This window comes from Mirounga angustirostris, unplaced genomic scaffold (genome assembly GCF_029215605.1).
Source record: "Mirounga angustirostris isolate CCGP_5_RB_7025 unplaced genomic scaffold, mMirAng1.0.hap1 SCAF_6, whole genome shotgun sequence".
Taxonomy (NCBI): Eukaryota; Metazoa; Chordata; class Mammalia; order Carnivora; family Phocidae; genus Mirounga; species Mirounga angustirostris.
Genome location: NW_026991714.1, coordinates 54,384,338 through 54,402,427, shown reverse-complemented (window position 1 = coordinate 54,402,427; position 18,090 = coordinate 54,384,338). Strand labels below are relative to the sequence as shown.

The following is an 18,090-nucleotide window of genomic DNA, read 5'->3' as shown; positions in this document are numbered from 1 at the left end:
ATCTCTCCTTCTATTCTGAATAATAGCCTTGCTGAGTAAAGTATGTTTGGTTGCAGGTTTTTTCTTTTCAGCACATTGAATATACCATTCCACTCTCTTCTGGCCTGCAAAGTTTCTGCTGAAAAATCAGCTCATAGCCTCATGGGGTTTCCCTTGTATGTAACTGTTTTCTTTTCTCTTGCTGCTTTTGAACTTCTCTTTATCACTACTTTTGCCATTTTAATTATTATGTGTCTTGATGTGGGCCTTCTTGGGTTGATTTTGTTGGGCGCTCTCTGTGCCTTCTGGAATCAGATACCTGTTTCCTTCCACAGATTAGGGAAGTTTTCAGCTATTATTTCCTCAAATAAAATTTCTGCCCCCTTTTCTTCTCCTTCTGGAATCCCTATAATGCAAATGTTATTATACTTGATGATGTTGCTGAGTTCCCTTAACCTATCTCATTTTTTTATTAATTTTTTTTTCTTTTTACTCTTCAGCTTCGTTTCTTTCCAGTACTCTGTCTTCCAGCTTGTTGATCCATTCTTCTGCCTCCTCAAATCTACTATTACTAGATTCCTATAGTGTATTTTTAATTTCATTTATTGAGTTCTTCATCTCTGATTGGTTCTTTTTTATATTTTCTATCTTTTTGTTGAAGGTCTCACTGAGATCCTCCATCCTTTTCTCAAGTCCATTAAGTATCTTTATGACCATTACTTTGATTTTTTTTTTTAATCAGACATATTCTTATCTTTGTTTCATTTAGCTCTGTTGCTGTGGTTTTGTCCTATTCTTTAATTTGTGACATATTCCTCTGTCTCCTTATTTTGTCTAACCGTGTTTGTTTCTATGTATTAGGAAAAGCAGTTACATCTCCTGGATCTTGAAAGTAGTGGTTTTATGAGGAAGAGGTCCTGTGGTGCCCTGTAGCACAAGGTCCTCTGTTCACCAGAACCAGGCAGTTCAGGGGTGTCTCCTGTATGGGTTTCATGTACCCTATTGTTGTGGCTAAGCTTTCTTTGCCTTCAGTCCAGTCAACTGCAATGGCTCACTTTACCTGTTTGGGGCAAGATTTAGTCCCTTTGCTGTTAAGGGGCCAGCCAGGGGCCCCTGTGGGCTTGTAGTTGGGTAATGGGGCAGTCAGACTAGAGGTCTGCCCTCAGCCTATTTGTCAGGACTGAAAGTGACCCCAAACTGCAGGGCTCTCTCCCTGTGCTGCCTCCTGGGAGGTTTTTGTTGGTGGGTGGGGCTGGCGTTTAGACCAAGATACCTGCCCCCATACTGTCTGCTGGGACTGCAGATACACTGATCAGCAGGGGACTCTCTCTGCACTGCCAATTATAAGGCCTGGCTGCTGGGGATGCAATAGGATTGGTATGTGTGGTTATTTTCCCCTTTCATCAGGGCAGGAGTCACTTTGGAGTGGTGTCAGTCCCTGTTGGGGCTGCTTGCAGGATGAGATACAATAAGAGCCACTTTGAGGGGACTTCTGCAGAGTGGGGCAGGTTGGGTGGGGTGAATCCACAGAATGTGGGGGTGGGGAACACAGTGTCAACATGATAGGTAGAGGTTATTGAAGCTGCCTCCCGCAGGTATCTGGCTGTCTAGGCTTGGGATGGGGGTGGGTGCATGGGAAGAAATGGCACTTGCCAGCTCTTTTGTTCTTGGAGAATTATCCTAATGATCTTTGCCCCTCTAGCATTCGTTCTGAAATTGGTAAATAAATCTCCTTCCCATATATTCCATGTGCTTTTCAAACTGTTGCTTCTGTATCTAGGTGGTTTTATTTGCTGTACTATTTCATTAAGGGCAGGGACTTAGTTTCTTGTCCCTCTCCACATCTCCCAGAGTTGAGCCTGCTGATTTTTAAAGTACCAGAGTTAAGCCCCACTGTAAAAATCTCATGAAGTTAAGCTCGAGTTTTCAAAGCCAAATGTTATGGGGACTTGTATTCCTAGTGCAGGTCCCCTCTGCCTGGGGTGCCTGGTATGAGGTCTTTTCCACTCTTGTGGTGTCCCTTCCATTTGTGGTTGGTCTCACCAGGAGTTTGGTTCCCCACCGCCTTTGCGCCTCTGACCTTTTTTGATGTGACCTCCTCTGTATGATTAACTGTGGAAAGTCTGTTCTGCCAGTCTTTGGGTCATTTTCTGCTTTGGTTGCACTGATGTGGCTGTTATCTAGGTATGTTCGTTGGACCAAGTCAGCTTAGGATCCTCCTACTCTGTTATCTTCCTAGAAGTCCTTCCATTTTTAAATAAATATTTTAAAATACTTTTAGTTCAATCATCATTGCATATATAAGAATTATGATAAAGAATGTTTTCTAACTAGAAGTTTATTTTTTTATTATGTTGCTTATATAGTAACTTCAAGTATCTAAATACATCTTTAATAAGTATCCTTGTCTTTATGGGGCCAGTTGCTATGAAAAGGTTATTCTTTCAGTCAAAAGTAAAGTTAGTGTAGTATTTGGGTTTGTTTTTTTTTTTCCCCACATGCTCTAATTTACCATTTGGGTTTATGTCTTTTTTTTTATATTATGTTATGTTAATCACCATACATTACATCATTAGTTTTTGGTGTAGTGTTCCATGATACATTGTTTGCCTATAAGACCCAGTGCTCCATTCAGTACATGCCCTCTTTAATACCCATCACCAGGCTAACCCATCCCCCCATGCCCCTCCCCTCTAGAACCCTCAGTTTGTTTCTCAGAGTCCATAGTCTCTCCTGGTTCGTCTCCCCCTCCGATTTCCCCCCCTTCATTTTTCCCTTCCTGCTATCTTCTTTTTTTTTAATATATAATGTATTATTTGTTTCAGAGGTACAGGTCTGTGATTCATCAGTCTTACACAATTCACAGTGCTCACCATAGCACATACCCTCCCCAATGTCTATCACCTGGCCACCCCATCCCTCCCACCTCCCACCACTCCAGCAATCCTCAGTTTGTTTCCTGAGATTAAGAATTCCTCATATCAGTGAGATCATATGATACATGTCTTTCTCTGATTGATTTATTTCACTCAGCATAATACCCTCCAGTTCCATCCACATCATTGCAAATGGCAAGATTTCATTCCTTTTGATGGCTGCATAATATTCCATTGTATATATATACCACATCTTCTTTATCCATTCATCTATTGATGGACATCTTGGCTCTTTCCACAGTTTGGCTATTGTGGACATTGCTGCTATAAACATCGGGGTGCATGTACCCCTTCGGATCCCTACATTTGTATCTTTGGGGTAAATACCCAGTAGTGCAATTGCTGGGTTGTATGGTAGCTCTATTTTCAACTTTTTGAGGAACCTCCATACTGTTTTGCAGAGTGGCTGCACCAGCTTGCATTCCCACCAACAGTGTAGGAGGGTTCCCCTTTCTCCGCCTCCCCACCAACATCTGTCCTTTCCTGACTTGTTAATTTTAGCCATTCTGACTGGTGTGAGGTGGTATCTCATTGAGGTTTTGATTTGGATTTCCCTGATGCTGAGCGATGTTGAACACTTTAGTATTTGGGTTTTTTAAAAAGATTTATTATTTATTTGAGAGAGAGAGTACATGAGCGGAAGGGCAGAAGGAGAGGGAGAGAGAGAATCTGAAGCAGACTCTGTGCTGAGCACAGAGCCCAGCACAGGGCTTGATTTCACAACCCTGAGACCATGACCTGAGCCGAAACCAAGAGTCAGACATTCAACCGACTGTGCCATCCAGGCACCCCATAGTGTTTGTTTTAACACTAATACTTGATATGGGATTACAAAATAAATCTTTTTCCTCCTGCATATTCTTAGAATATGGTAGATCCTAAATATGATTATTTAGTAGATAAGGATTCTGTCAGTGGAAAGTCTCTTTATGTAGTATAGGTCATAAGCTTCTGGGAATAACTTTGCCTCTCAAGGAATCTTGGATCTAAGAGGAACCTAAGAAACAGCTAGGGTAGTTCCCCACCCCTTGTCTCTGTCTCTCTGTCTACACACACAGACACACACACACACTCATTCACACTTTATAGATAAGGCACTGAGGTCTGTATGGGCCATGTTCTTTGCTTAAGGTAGCACAGGGAGTCATCAACAATCTCTTTCGCTTTTTGTTCTGCTATTTTTCTCTTATGTGATTTTAAGGGTTATACACATAATTCAAGGGTCCCCAGTAGTTTGCCTGCTTTAAACACCTGTGGATCTATCATAGTTTAAAATTATCACTACTAGTAAATGCTTTATTTTAAAACATTTCCCCTGAAGAAAACCCTAATAAAATTATGGTTTGGAAAGGATGACCATAGCCATGAAGGTGGCATGATCATAGTATAATTGTAGCTGGTCCCAGTTCTTCCCTGAAAAGGGGGAACCTGCAGGCCTGGAGAAAGAAAGGATGGCCAAGATCTGAAGCCCCAGAAGAGAAACACTTTAGACACACTCCATGGTTCAGGGCATGGTGGGCAGCCAGAGGGCAGTGTGGGTGCATCAGACCCCTGACCATAGCCTGACGCAAAATTTATCTCATTTACAACCTCATCACAAAAACCTTAATAAAGTAGATTTGGATTATCTAGAGAAATGGTTGGAGAGAGATGAATTTCATAGTGGTTACTGAAGCGAGCATTTAACTAAAAACTACAAAAATAACAAAAAACAATGAGGAAAGAAGAAGCTCAAACCCTGAAATTAGCAAATGGAAAAACAAAAAAATATATACACAAAATATCTTTAGTAATCAAATACTGTGTGCCCTTTTACCACTCATGCCTTCCCCAACCTCATTTGAATGTAGTGTTTGTTTCTTCCTGAGATTGAATGAAGAGAAGCAAGTTAAATACATCACGGAAGATTATAAAAGATTGCTAATTTGAACAGCTGTTCTAAATGTGTGATTTGTGATGTGCTACTGAACCACAAGATCCCATCACTTTAAATGGTTGATTGATGACTTTACGTTTTCTCTATTTTAGACTATTTCATCAATTTCTAAAACAGCTTCTATAAACTTTTTTTAAATTTATTTTTATTTATTTATTTTTTTAAGATTTTATTTGACAGAGAGAGACACAGCGAGAGAGGGAACACAAGCAGGGGGAGTGGGAGAAGGAGAAGCAGGCTTCCCGCTGAGCAGGGAGCCCGATGCGGGGCTCGATCCCAGGACCCTGGGATCATAACCTGAGCTGAAGGCAGACACTTAATGACTGAGCCACCCAGGTGCCCCGCTTCTATAAACTCTTAAACAACTAGTGAGAGGGTTCAGGATTGCTTTTCAGAATTGCCACAGTGACTTTTATTTTCTTGTATCAATAGGTGTTTACTCATGAATTCACTGAAAGAAAGCCTTCATTCTTTTGAGAGATAGAGTAACATAGCACATAAATATCTGGACTCCAGAGTTAAATTGTTGAGGTCAAATCTGACTCTTAATCCCTCTGTGCTCGTGTTATAATGATATCAATCTCATTGGACTTTTCATTCAACAGATACTCATTGAAGCCAACTATGTGCCAAGCAGTTTCTAGGCACTGGGGACAAGGAACAGACAAAAACCTCTGCTCACAAGGAGCTTATGTTCTAATGGAAGAAGACAGAAAATAGATAGACACAAAAATCAGTAAACTATATAGTATGTTTGAAGATGTAAAGTGCCATAGAGGAAAACAGAACGGTATAAAGAGGATGAGAGTGCTGGAGAAGGGGAGAGATGTAATTTTGAATAGGGTCATCATGGTAGGTCTCACTGAAAAGATAAATTTAAACAAAGACTTGAAGAAGGTGATGTCAAGAGCCATGCAGCTGTATGGTGTGTGAGTATTCTAGGCAGAGGGAACAGGTAGCAGCATAACGGCTTTGAGGTGGGATTGTGCTTGGTAGGTTCGAAAAAAAGAAAGGAGTCATTGTGGCTGGACCTCTCCAGTGAACAAGGTGGGGAGAGTAGATGATTCAAAGAGGCAGAGGTTGGGGGTCAGTTGAGTAGGGCCTGTGGACCATTGTAAGGACTTTTATCCTGAATAGAATGGTATTGCATAGTAGTATAGAATGTTTTGAGCAGAAGTATGGCAAGGATCCCCTTTTTAAAAGGATCACTTTGGCCTCTGTGTTGAGAATTGATATTAGGGGGACAAGTGTGGAAGCAGAGACCAGAGTAAGTGATAACAATACAAATAAGAGATAACCATGGCTGGGACAAATGTGGTAGCCATGGGGGCTGGTAAAAAGATGTTGGATTTTATTTGATTAAATTAATTAATGTATTTTTTAAGAAAGATTTTATCTTTAAATAATTTCTACAACCAACATGCAGCTTGAACCTACAGTCCCGAGATCAAGAGTTGCATGCTCCACCGACTGAGCCAGCCAGGCAACCCAATATGTTGAATTTTAAATACATTTTATTTTATTTTAAAGATTTATTTATGAGAGAGAGAGAGACAGAATGTGTGCATGAGCGGGGGAGGGGGCAGAGTGGTAGAGAGTGGGGAGAGAGAGAGAGAATCTCCAGCAAACTCCTCCCTGAGCACGGAGCCAGGTGTGGGGCTCGATCTCACCACCCTGAGTTCATGACCTGAGCCGAAACCAAGAGTCGGACACTTAACTGACTGAACCACCCAGGTGCCCCGAGTTTTAAATACATCTTAAAGTCAATAGCATTTGCTCATGACTGGATATGGAGTCTGTGAGAGAGAGGGAGGAATCAAGGATTTTGGCTTAAGCACTTGGAAATATGGAATTGCCACTAATTGAAGAGGGGAAAACTGTGGTGGAGCAGGTTTTAGGGAGCACATCACAAGTTCAGTTTTGGCATATTAAGTTTGAGATGCCCATTAGACTTCCAAGTGGAGAGGGTGAGTTGTCAAAAACATTTGAGTCTGGAATTGGGGAAATGGGTCCAAGCTGGAGATCATTCTAGGAGTTGTCAGAATGTAGTAGAATTCAAAACAATGATATAGGGTAATAACACAAAGAGTTTGGGATCTGGAATCAGACTACTTGGTACCACCACTTATTAGCTGAGTAACTTTGAGAAAGCCACTTTGTTTCTCTGACTCATTCTATCTGCCTGTAAAATGAGAGGAATAATAGTAACTACCTCATGGAGTTAAAATAAAAATATAAATCAAAATCACCAATACCTGTAAAATACTTCTTAGAACATATACTCAGTAAATGTTAACTGTTAATTTTCAGTGCAACTATTCTGTATATCTATTAGGACATCACAAATACTTGCATGGACTCACGTGATTAATGTAGCAATACAGCTTTCTACACCGTGATGTTATGTTTTTGGTTTGGGATGGTTAATTGGTACTAATTCCCCTGAGTTGGTTTTGTTTCCAGAATTAAACTGGCCTGGATTTTTGGAATTTGCTCTGCCTCAGTTGTTGATACATTTGAAAGCCTGTATATATTTTAATATGTGTTACTTGTTCCAAAAAAAAGTACTATGTGTTTCTTCAGTGCTGGTCTCCTTTGCTTTTCTCAGTGCTCAGCAGAGGAGCAGTCAGGTTCACAAGAAAAACACAGTTGGAAATCAGGTAGGCATTTTAAAAATAATCAGTTGCATGCATGCCCCAAAGAATTTGAACTCAGTCGCTTGATTGATTATTTTTTAATGCAAATTAATCATGTGCAAATTTTGCTGAAAATGCAGCTTTTTGTTTTGTTTTTGCTTGTAAGGTTTTTGGAGTGCGTTGCATTTTTTTTTTTTTTTGCTATTTTATGCATTTAACTTTATTGATTTATTTTAAATAACTTTTCTGCTATTTGCTCTGCTTTTCAAAATTGACTCCTTGTGTCCTACTTCGCTTGCTTATGTTACCCCTAAATTTGATTTAACATGGAATCTATGAGTCAGTTCAAGGTTAAAATATGGTGAGTAGTTGCATGAGCTTTTGGTGCTGCTGACTAGTTCACACATTTGCACAGCTTGGTAACAGTGAAGGGACAGCTCATAAAGAAGGCAGTTGTTGGATTTACTCTCTGCCACACCAAATTTCTGTTGGTTAACGAAGATGTTAATTCCTAAGAAGATCTGATCTTTTGAGTTTTTGTGTTTTGGGCTGACCGGCTGTCTCTGACTAATAGCGCTCTGCAGAGATTGCATTAACTCTGACAGTTTGCTGTTTCTTTTATGTTTTATGTGATAATGAATATTTGCATTGTTATTTCTTTTCAAGTCAAAACAATGATGATTTTATAGTTTTTTTTTTTAAACTCAGAGGTACAATTATTGAACAAATTGAAACCTCTGCTCTAGAAATTTTTCCATTGTTTTGAAAGGAGAAGAGGTAATAACAGACTTTATTTTAAAAACTTTTTTCTGAACTAAAGCATATAATTCTTTGCTATTTCAGGGAACCAATCTTCCGCCTTCAAGGCAAATTGTACGAGCTAAGTTCTGTAAGCTTTACTGTTGCTTTTTCATTTAGCTTCCCAAGGGCACAGTTTGTCTTTAACTGATTAACTCAACTAGCGCTTGCTACTAATTTTTTTAAACTTAGGTTGTCTTGTCCGTAACACTGTATCATTGAAATAAAAATCCTCTTAAGAGGGTTCATCCCTTCACTGCTAATAACTTGCTGTGATTGAAAGGTATGAACTAGTAAACTCTAAAATGCTGTAATAATAAACCCTTAACACTGTGGGTGCTTTGATATTTCTCTAATTTTAATGGGCCTTAAAATAATTAAAATCATTAATGATCTTCATCTCTGTCCCTTTATGCTATGTTGTTACAAGGTGTAAGCCTTTCTCTACAACTTGTATGATAATATTTCCAATAAATGTAGTTCGTGCTTCTAAAAGGTGGGTGAATATTAAACATCTGATTTTGATGTATTTGTTGATAAGCCTACTCAATTACAATTATTTGTATTTATTTAAAAAAAATAAAATCCAAATTACATCAATTGCTATCTTACATGGCTTTAAAGTTGAATCTTTTAAAACCAGATACTATATCTTCACTTTATGGAAGTATAAAGATACTGTCAAATTACTGGCATAGGCATTAAAAAAACCCAAAAAACATTACACTCTAATTTCTACCACAAATGAAGCAGCTTTAAAGTCTTTCTTCCAGTTGTGCTCAAGTTGAGAATGAGATTGGAGCATGGGCCAGTTATTTGCCTCATGATGTTTTGGAAGAAACAATCTTTGGAACTGGACATTCCTGGGTTCAAATTCTGCTCTGTCATTTAGTAGCCATGTGGCTTGGGACAAATTGAACCTGAGTTTGCTCAGTTATGTGATGAGAAGGATGAAAATATATCTGTAGGATGATTGTAAAAATCAGAAATAATTTCATAATGGGGTTTGCAGCTGGGTACTGGATGTGTGCCTTGCAAACAGTGTTTACCTTGCTCTCAGCAGGCAGGTGCTGTTCTTGAAACTTTTGGGAGAAAAAATATAAAATATAAGAAAATTACAAAAGTTATAAAATGAGAACAATGAAACATTTGGGGAAATTAGAAGCTATGGCAAATTATTGTGAAGATTGCAATGTCCAGATTAAGGCTTGATGTATAACGGATTTATCTATAAAACTTTCCTCACGATCAGAAGCTGTAGCTCATAGAAGTTTATACTTATTGGAAAAGCAATAGTATAGTGGCGTAAGTGCATATTTTAAATCAGATGGAAAGGAAATTCAGAACAGTTTTCAATTATATATTGCTTCCAAATGCTAAAATAATGCTAATTGTGTTTCCATGGCTTTACTTCCCCTGAGTACTTCAAAGCCCACACATTATGGAAGTCTTAAAAGTCAAGATAATAGAATTGGGTGAGTCTCATAATAGAGCACAGATCCCTACTCCAAACCCTTGGGGCCAGGTGTGCCTTTAATATCAGAACTTTTTGGATTTTAGAAAAAAAAAATATTGCATATATCATATTATATTACTTAATATTCCTATGGAGTCAGAGGCAGCACCCTTTAATTAAACACTTCATGTTTCTGCGGTAAAACAAATGAACAGTGACACTAAGTAGATTAAATGAGAGATAAACATTTTCATGTCGGGTTAGATTTTGCTGCTAAATTTTTGTTTTATTTGTTTTATTTATTTAGTTTTAAATTTTTTAGAGGGAGAGAGAGAGGTGGGGGAGGGGCGACCCTGAGATCATGACCTGAGCCGAAATCAAGAGTTGGCACTTAACTGACTGAGCCACCCAGGTGCCCCTACTTGTTTGTTTTTTAAAAAAAAAAAACCTTTTACTTTGCAAGTAAGGGGTTATGAACCTGAATATCTTATATTCCAAGATCAAATCAGTAATTACATGCAATACAGTATATTTTAGAGAATCTTTTATTTTTTTATTTTTTTATTTTTTTATTTTTTTTGCTGCTTAGCAGAAATGAACTATAATTACTTGAAATCATTTGCTTTATGAATCTGAATGTCTGAGGTTGATTTGAATTTGTATAAAAAGTTTTTGCCTATTAAGAATCTCAAAGCTGGGGGCCCTTGGAGCCTGGTCTGTTAACTGATGCTGGCTTTTATGGTTGGTGGGGCTGAAATACCCTGTGCTATCCCACAGGTGGTTCATCCATTCTGCTATTCCCTCAGGGCTCCTGGTTGTAAGAAATTCTGCTGTACGGAGTGTGCTCTGAAATATTTTAGAAGGAATTAAAGAAAGCAAAACTCTTTTTTTTTTTTATTAAATTTTTTTTTTATTCTGATGTTAATCCCCATACATTACATCATTAGTTTTAGATGAAGTGTTCCATGATTCATTGTTTGTGCACAACACCCAGTGCTCCATGCAGAATGTGCCCTCCTCAATACCCACCACCAGGCCAACCCATCCTCCCACCCCTCTCCCCTCTAGAACCCTGTTTGTTTTTCAGAGTCCATCGTCTCTCATGGTTCGTCTACCCCTCCGACTTCCCCCGCTTCATTCTTCCCCTCCTGCTACCTTCTTCTTCTTCTTCTTTTTTTTTTTCTTAACATATATTGCATTATTTGTTTCAGAGGTACAGATCTGAGATTCAACAGTCTTGCACAATTCACAGCGCTTACCAGAGCGCATACCCTCCCCAGTGTCTATCACCCAGTCACCCCATCCCTCCCACCCCACCCCCCACTCCAACAACACTCAGTTTGTTTCCTGCGATTAAGAATTCCTCATATCAGTGAGATCATATGATACATGTCTTTCTCTTTTTGACTTATTTCACTCAACATAATACCCTCCAGTTCCATCCACGTCGTTGCAAATGGCAAGATCTCATTCCTTTTGATGGCTACATAATATTCCATTGTATATATATACCACATCTTCTTTATCCATTCATCTGTCGATGGACATCTTGGCTCTTTCCACAGTTTGGGAAAGCAAAACTCTTTAAAGACAATCCCATTCATTTTTGGCTGCCTAGAAATTTGTCAGCTTGAAAGTTCCACAAGTGGATGTCAACATTTGTACAAAAAAATGTGAGCACACGATTAATTGAAAGTTGCACTGCCCAGTAATTTAAATGTAACCTTCATTCATCCCTTCACGCATCAAATATGTATTCAAAACCTAAGAGTATGAAAAACTATGGTAGATGTTTAGAACAGAATGATAAATAAATCATGGGTTCTGTCCTCGGGGACCTCACAGCCCAGTGGGGATGATGGTAAGTAAGCAAATTGATGTCTGCCTCCTTTTTCAAGGCTAGCTCCTTCTAATCCTTCAGGTCTCCCTGAAATGTCACTTCTGGAATAGATTGGCCCTGGCCATCAGATCTAAAATCACCTTCCCTCCCTAGTGTCTTGACATTATCTATTATCTTCTTATGTTGTTTATTTACTTTTTCATCTTCCTTCACCAGGACCTAAGCTCCATTAAAGCTTTTTTTTTTGTGATGCGGAAAGCCATGGAGTATCATTGTAAGCACAATCATAACATTTTAGCAGGATCATTCTGCCTATATGTGAAAGGTTTTGAAGGGAGGGCAAGGTTAGAAAAAGGAGACGAGTTAGGAGGCTATTGCAGACAAGAGATTATGGTGATCTGGGCTCGGATGTTTGTGCTGGATTTGAGGAGAAGCTGATACTTTCAGGAGGATTTGTGATGAGCTGGATGTTGGGGAGAGGGCCGGGCACTGTCAGCAATGCTGTTTAGATATATGATTTAGGCACAGGTGAGATAGTGGTGCTCTTCATGGAGAAAGAAATATAGTGACAAACTCAGATTTGGATTCAGAGTTAGGAAGGGTAGATATGTTGCATATGAGGCACCGTGGGAGACAGGAGTAAAAGTGTCCAGAGGGATGTTGTATAGAAGTGTCTAGAGTTGAGAAGAGACAAAGAACTATTTATTCCAAAGGTAGTAGGGAGCCATTGAAGGATTCCCAATAGGGAAGGGATATCATCTGACTTGCATGGTGGAAAGATCTGTGTATCAGTCACATGGGATGATTTGGAGGAGTAAAACTAGAGATGTGGAAATTGGGTGAAGATGTTTTTGAATAATTCAGGTAAAATACAAATGTTGGTAGCAACAAGTATGTAGAAGGGACAGATCCAAAATACATTTAGAGGGTGGGAAGAGTTATAAACAGTTGTGGAGTTGGGAGGAGGGAGTTCTCTTTCCAGGCTATGGCTAAGAGGATCCACTGACAAAGGGAATGCAGGGGAAGAAGAAGCAGATTTCAGGGGAGATGGGAGAAGGTGGTGATTTCCGTTTCATTACATTTTTTGTGCCTATTGAGACCTCAGTAGGGTTGAGGTTCAAGACTTGTCTAGACTGGAGATATGTTTTACAGCTCTCAATGTATACATGGTAGTTGAGGTCAAGGGAGTAGATGAAATTGCCTCCAATGGATAAAAGTATGGAAGAAAATATGGGATTTAAAGGATAATGGAGAAATAAGAGTTGGGGTAGAATGAGGAACTGAAAAGGAGTCTATGAAGTGAAAGAGAGGTAGGAGAACTTGGGGAGTAGTACAATGAGAGCCAAGGGAAGAAATCATTTCAAGGAGGGAATGGCCAATTAGTAATAGATGTTTCCTAGAGTCCAAGAAACACTGGGGAAGTTGTCAAAATAGGTGGAGTGATAGAAGGTTCTGTGCAGTACTGGGGATCACCTGAGGCTGTACCAGTCCTTTTGGTCTTGTGAATTGCTCTTCTACTATAGAAGGTAGCATTACTCTTGTACCTTACAGTTAAAAGGTAGCATAAAGCTGAGAAACCAGACAATGGAATTGATATCCTGAGCTGGGTTTTTTTCCAGGGAAGCAGCAAATAAAATCAAGAGAATAAAAGAGTTAAAGTTTTGAAAAGAGAGGTTGAAATAAAGAATTGTATAATCTCATGACTGATGTATTAGTCAGGACATTAGTCAGGACAGGTCAACCAAGTAACAAACAATCCCAGAATTTCAGTAGCTTAGTATAGTAACAATTTAGTTCAATGAAGGTCATTCCAGTGAAGGTCATTGAGATGCTGGTGGCAAGGATGGGGGACTTCTCTGCTTTACATGGTCAGTCATGGACTTTAGAACCCTCTTTATTCTTCCAGCAGATGGAAAAGAGAAAGAAGCCTGAGTGAGGGAAGCTTTTAAGGACCAGCCTGGAAGTGTCACACGTTTTGCATTCCCATTCCATTGATTGACCAGAACTCAGTCATTTGGCCTCACCTAACTGCAGGGGAAACAGAAAAATATAATCTGAACTAGTGCCCAGATAAAGAAACGAAAAAAGATGGGGTTGACTGAAAACTGAATGGAAATGAGCAAGACAGAGCACTGGGGAGTTTAATGAAATTGGAGAAAAAGTGTACAGTAGTTCCCCTTTTATCTGTGGGGGATACATTTCAAGACCCCCAGCCTGAAATTGTGGGTAGTACCAAACCCTACATATGTTTTTTTCTATACATACATACCTGTGATAAAGTTTAATTTATAAATTAGGCACAGCAAGAGATTAACAACAATAATTAATAATAATTAGAACAATTATAGCAACATAGTGTAATAAAAGTTGTGTGGATGTGGTCTCTCTCAGAATATCTTATACTGTAATCATCCTTCTCATGCTGACATGGGATGATAAAATGCCTATGTGATGAGAAGAATTGAGAAGAACAACATAGGCACTCTGGCGTGGCATTGGGCTACTACTGACCTTGTGATGATAAGTCAGAGGAGGATCATCTGCTTCTGGGCTGTAGTTGACAGTGGGTAACCAAAACCACAGAAAGTGAAACCTCAGAAAAGAGAGGACTTAACATAGCAAGATGAAGGGGAAAAGGTGGTAGGGTTGGAGGTTGAAGTCAGTGAGTGGGATTTTGTATCTCAAGGTGGGCAAGAGAATGCCACCTGAAGGTCAGAGAGTTTATTAGAAGAAACAGACACCAGGGGAGGGAAATGACAAATGATAACTACAGATATTGGTAGAGCATTGTTTGTCCTCAGAATGTGTGGGCAGCTGAAGAGAAATGAGGATGAAATTTCCTGGATTCAAGGTCTAGCATATTTTGAAGCCAGGAGGATTACATGGCTGATAATCCATTCCTTTAGTTATAAGAATCTAGGGCAGGAAGACACAGCTGAACTCATTGGCCCAGACTGCATCCAATTAGGAAGTACTTAGGAAGAATTGTACAATTAGGAAGAATTTTTCTTTAGGCAGGGAGAAGAGCAGGTGCTTGCAGGAGCCTGAATATCACGATACCTCCCAGTCCTGGGCTGCTTGTCTGGTTTGTTTTCCACCAATGTGTCTTCTACCACTAACTTTAGATTGGAGTCTGAAATTTAGCTTTCCCAAATTTACAGGTCTCCAGATAACTGGATTCCCAAACTTCTTGAATTGTTGGCTGCAAGCAGAAAAGACCTTTCTTATTGGAACAGAAAAGATCTTTCTTTTGTCCCTCCCTACTTCTTGAAAGCTAGTCTCTTTTCTGTAGGACCCCCTCCAGATCTCAAAGAGTTGTCAACACATCCCAACATCCTGAAATATGCCTACCAAGTCCCCTGGCTATTCAACCTCTGTAAGTACATGGTTTGAGACCAATGTTGAAAGAGGTGAGAGTTTGCTCAGCTAATTTATAACTGGTTAAGAAAGATTGCCAACTTCCTAGGCTACAGCAAAACCTACAGCCCAGCCCTCTCTCCTCCTCACTCTGTTCAGCTAATTCTACCTTTCAGGGTCGCCACTCAGCTCCCACCCTCACCTGACTTCCCGGTATTAATATCTACATCAGGATTCTTCCAGGTGTAAATTTCAGAAAAGCTTAACTTACACGACCTTGGAAAAAAGTGAATTAATTAGTTTACATGTTTGAATATTTTGGAAATAAAGTTAAGTACTATTTAAGCTATGGTTCAAACAGTGTCAGAATGAACGGGTTTCACGAACCATGAACTGGATGAACCTTTCCCGTTTTTTGCTTCTGCTTCTTTGCTGTTTGCTCTGCTCTTGGGCCCCACAGGACTGCGATATGACAGCTATCAGCCCCTAGGGGATTTCCTACTTTGAATTCAACAGAAATAAATGAATCTTCCTCCCAGAGGTTTCAGAAAAACTCCCGAGGTTCACTCTGATTGAACAAGCTTGGATCTCAGCTCATTCCTGAGGCAATTACTGTGGCCAGAGAATGAAGTGTTCTGATTGGCTTAGGCCAGATCACATGGGCTAAGACGGGGGGGGGGGGCGGGGGGGGCTGGGCTCCTCTGACAATAATCAGAGCTGTTGTTGGAAGAAGAAAGAACAGACACTGGAGGATGTGTATCAGAGGTGATGGCTACAGGTACTTCGTTGAGCATTGTTTGTCTTAACCACAATTTAATTTGGATAATAGGATTCTTAGGTATATTGTCTTCTTAAAGGAATATAACCGCATTATTAAAACCCTATGGTTCATTTACTGATTAATGATTTTTTTCCAGTTCATCCTCTTTCTCTCCCCCTTCATCTTCCTCTTTCTTAAAAAAAAAAAAAAACCCAAAAAACAAAAAAACCAAAAACCATTTCTATTGGCATATTCAGTTGAGAGGTAGTATAGTGCAGTGGTTCTTCAGAGCTGGAACTCTGAAGCCAATCTGTGGCCAGGAGCAAATTATATAACTTCCTGTTTCTCAGGTTCTAAGTAAGGTGATAAAAACAGTAACTGCTTCATGAACTTTTTGTATTAAATGAGATAATACAAGTTAGGTACCTACAACAGGGCCTGGCTGATAGTAAGCCCTGTATAAAGTGCTTGTTATTATTATTGTTGTTGTTGTATATTTGTATTACTCTGTTAGTGTTCAAAAAAGATAGTAAAATAATTGCTTTTATTTTCTAATTGAGCCTTCTCCTCTCTCGGAAGTGGGAAGATTGCTACAAAGCAACAATGAATTCTGTATATCCATAATGGTTCATGGATTAATTTTTGAGGACAGCTTTCTGAGTATAGAAGAAGAAAAATACCTGCCACCCCAATATTCTAATAAGCAGTTTAATGTATTTTTAAATAGATATTATAAATTTTTAGAACCAGTTGGCACTTCTTTATCAAGTTCTTTTAATTGGAAGTACATTAAAAAACATTATTTGTAGGAAGAATTGAATTTTTTGCTCTATTGATTTTCAAGGTGGCCAGTTTTAATGAAAACTGTCAATGTTATACTGGCGTTTTAGTGCTTTGTTGTTTTTTTAGAAGAAAAAAACTCAATAAAAATTATCAAAGATTTGTGGCAAGATAGAATATATACCTTTAAGAATGTATGATGCTTATCTGTATTAATTATACATTACATAGATGCCCCTTATCAGCAAAGAAATGTAAGTATAATTTTATTAGATACAGTAGATTGCATTTTAGGAAGCATTTCTAAAATTGAGCAGTTCAAGTCAGTGGGAATATAACTTGTTATGTCAGTACATGCATATATCACAGCTGTTTTAGCATGTATCATATGTGTAAAATGAGATCTGTTGTTAACAAGCTGTGTTTCTTTCCTGTCAGAAGAACACAGTGTTGTTTGTTGCCACTTAGTCTGATATTTAAATTTTTAAGTTTATAAACTAATTCTGAGACTGCCATTTTCTTTGGTGCATTAGTTTTCTAGGGCTGCTGTAATAAAGTACCACAAACTGAGTGACTGAAAACAAGAGAAATGTATTCTCTCACAGTTCTGGAAGGTTTGAGGTCTGAAATCAAAGTGTCTTTAGGGTCATGTACCCCGTGAAGGTTCTAGAGAATCTTTCTTGCCTCTTCCTGGCTGCTAGCGGCTCCTGGCACTCCTTGGCTTGTGGCAGCCTGACTCTTCTGCGCCTCCACCTTCTCATGGCTTCTAACCCCCTGCGTCTGTTTCTGTCCCCCCTCCTCTTCTAGGGACACCAGTCATTGGATCTGGAGCCCACTCTAATTCAGTATGACCCCACCTTAACTAATTACATCTGCAAAGACCCTATTTCCAAATAAAGTCACATTCTGAGGTTCCAGATGGATGCGAATTATGGGAGACAGTATTCAACTCACTGCACTTTGGGCACTTGCAGATTTTCTTTTCTCTTTTTTTCTTTCTTTCTTTCTTTCTTTCTTTCTTTCTTTCTTTCTTTCTTTCTTCTTTCTTTCTTTCTTTCTTTCTTTCTTTCTTTCTTTCTTTCTTTCTTTCTTTCTTTCTTTCTTTCTTTCTTTCTTTCTTTTTATGGCTTATTATAATAAGACTTTACCTGGGATTTAGCTATACAGGATGCTGATGCACTTTAATAGTTTATTAAACTAAGAATTTATAAATTGGGCCATTGGAGCTTTAAAAGCTATTTTCTTTATTATTCTGTTTTGAGAACATAGTAACTTTGTATTATTGAGATAAAACAGTGCTATTCTATCCTGCATGGTGCCATTAAAATATCATTTTGATTAATTGGGTTTTTTTTTTTTTTAGGATTGCTTCTTGAGAATTTATTTCTCTCAAAAGTTTGAGGCATACAAAGATTCATCATGAGGGGAAAAAAAGGAAACATTGAACACTTTTAAGTGAAAATACACAAACTCCCTTTTCCTCAGTTCATGTTCTGCCTCAGCTAATCTTCTCCCCAGTCTTACCCCACCCCTCCAGAGAGGGCAGGAGTGGGGAAAGGAGAGGGCAGAGGGAAACCAACAGACAGAAAGACAGACAAATATGGCGTGGAGC

The 18,090-nt window shown here is 39.0% G+C and overlaps 1 protein-coding gene across 6 annotated transcripts in view; it reads left to right on the top strand.

Annotated features, from left to right (window-relative positions):
- Positions 1–18,090, top strand: part of DNM3 (dynamin 3) — a 560,145-nt gene that overhangs the window by 244,005 nt on the left and 298,050 nt on the right. For 4 of the 6 annotated variants that reach the window (XM_064594314.1, XM_064594317.1, XM_064594319.1 and 1 more), the window contains 2 exons: positions 7,460–7,511; positions 8,331–8,360. In XM_064594314.1, the coding sequence (XP_064450384.1) occupies positions 7,460–7,511; positions 8,331–8,360 (82 nt within the window). The remainder of the gene's footprint in view (positions 1–7,459; positions 7,512–8,330; positions 8,361–18,090) is intronic. The other 2 variants (XM_064594316.1, XM_064594320.1) reach the window with 1 other exon arrangement.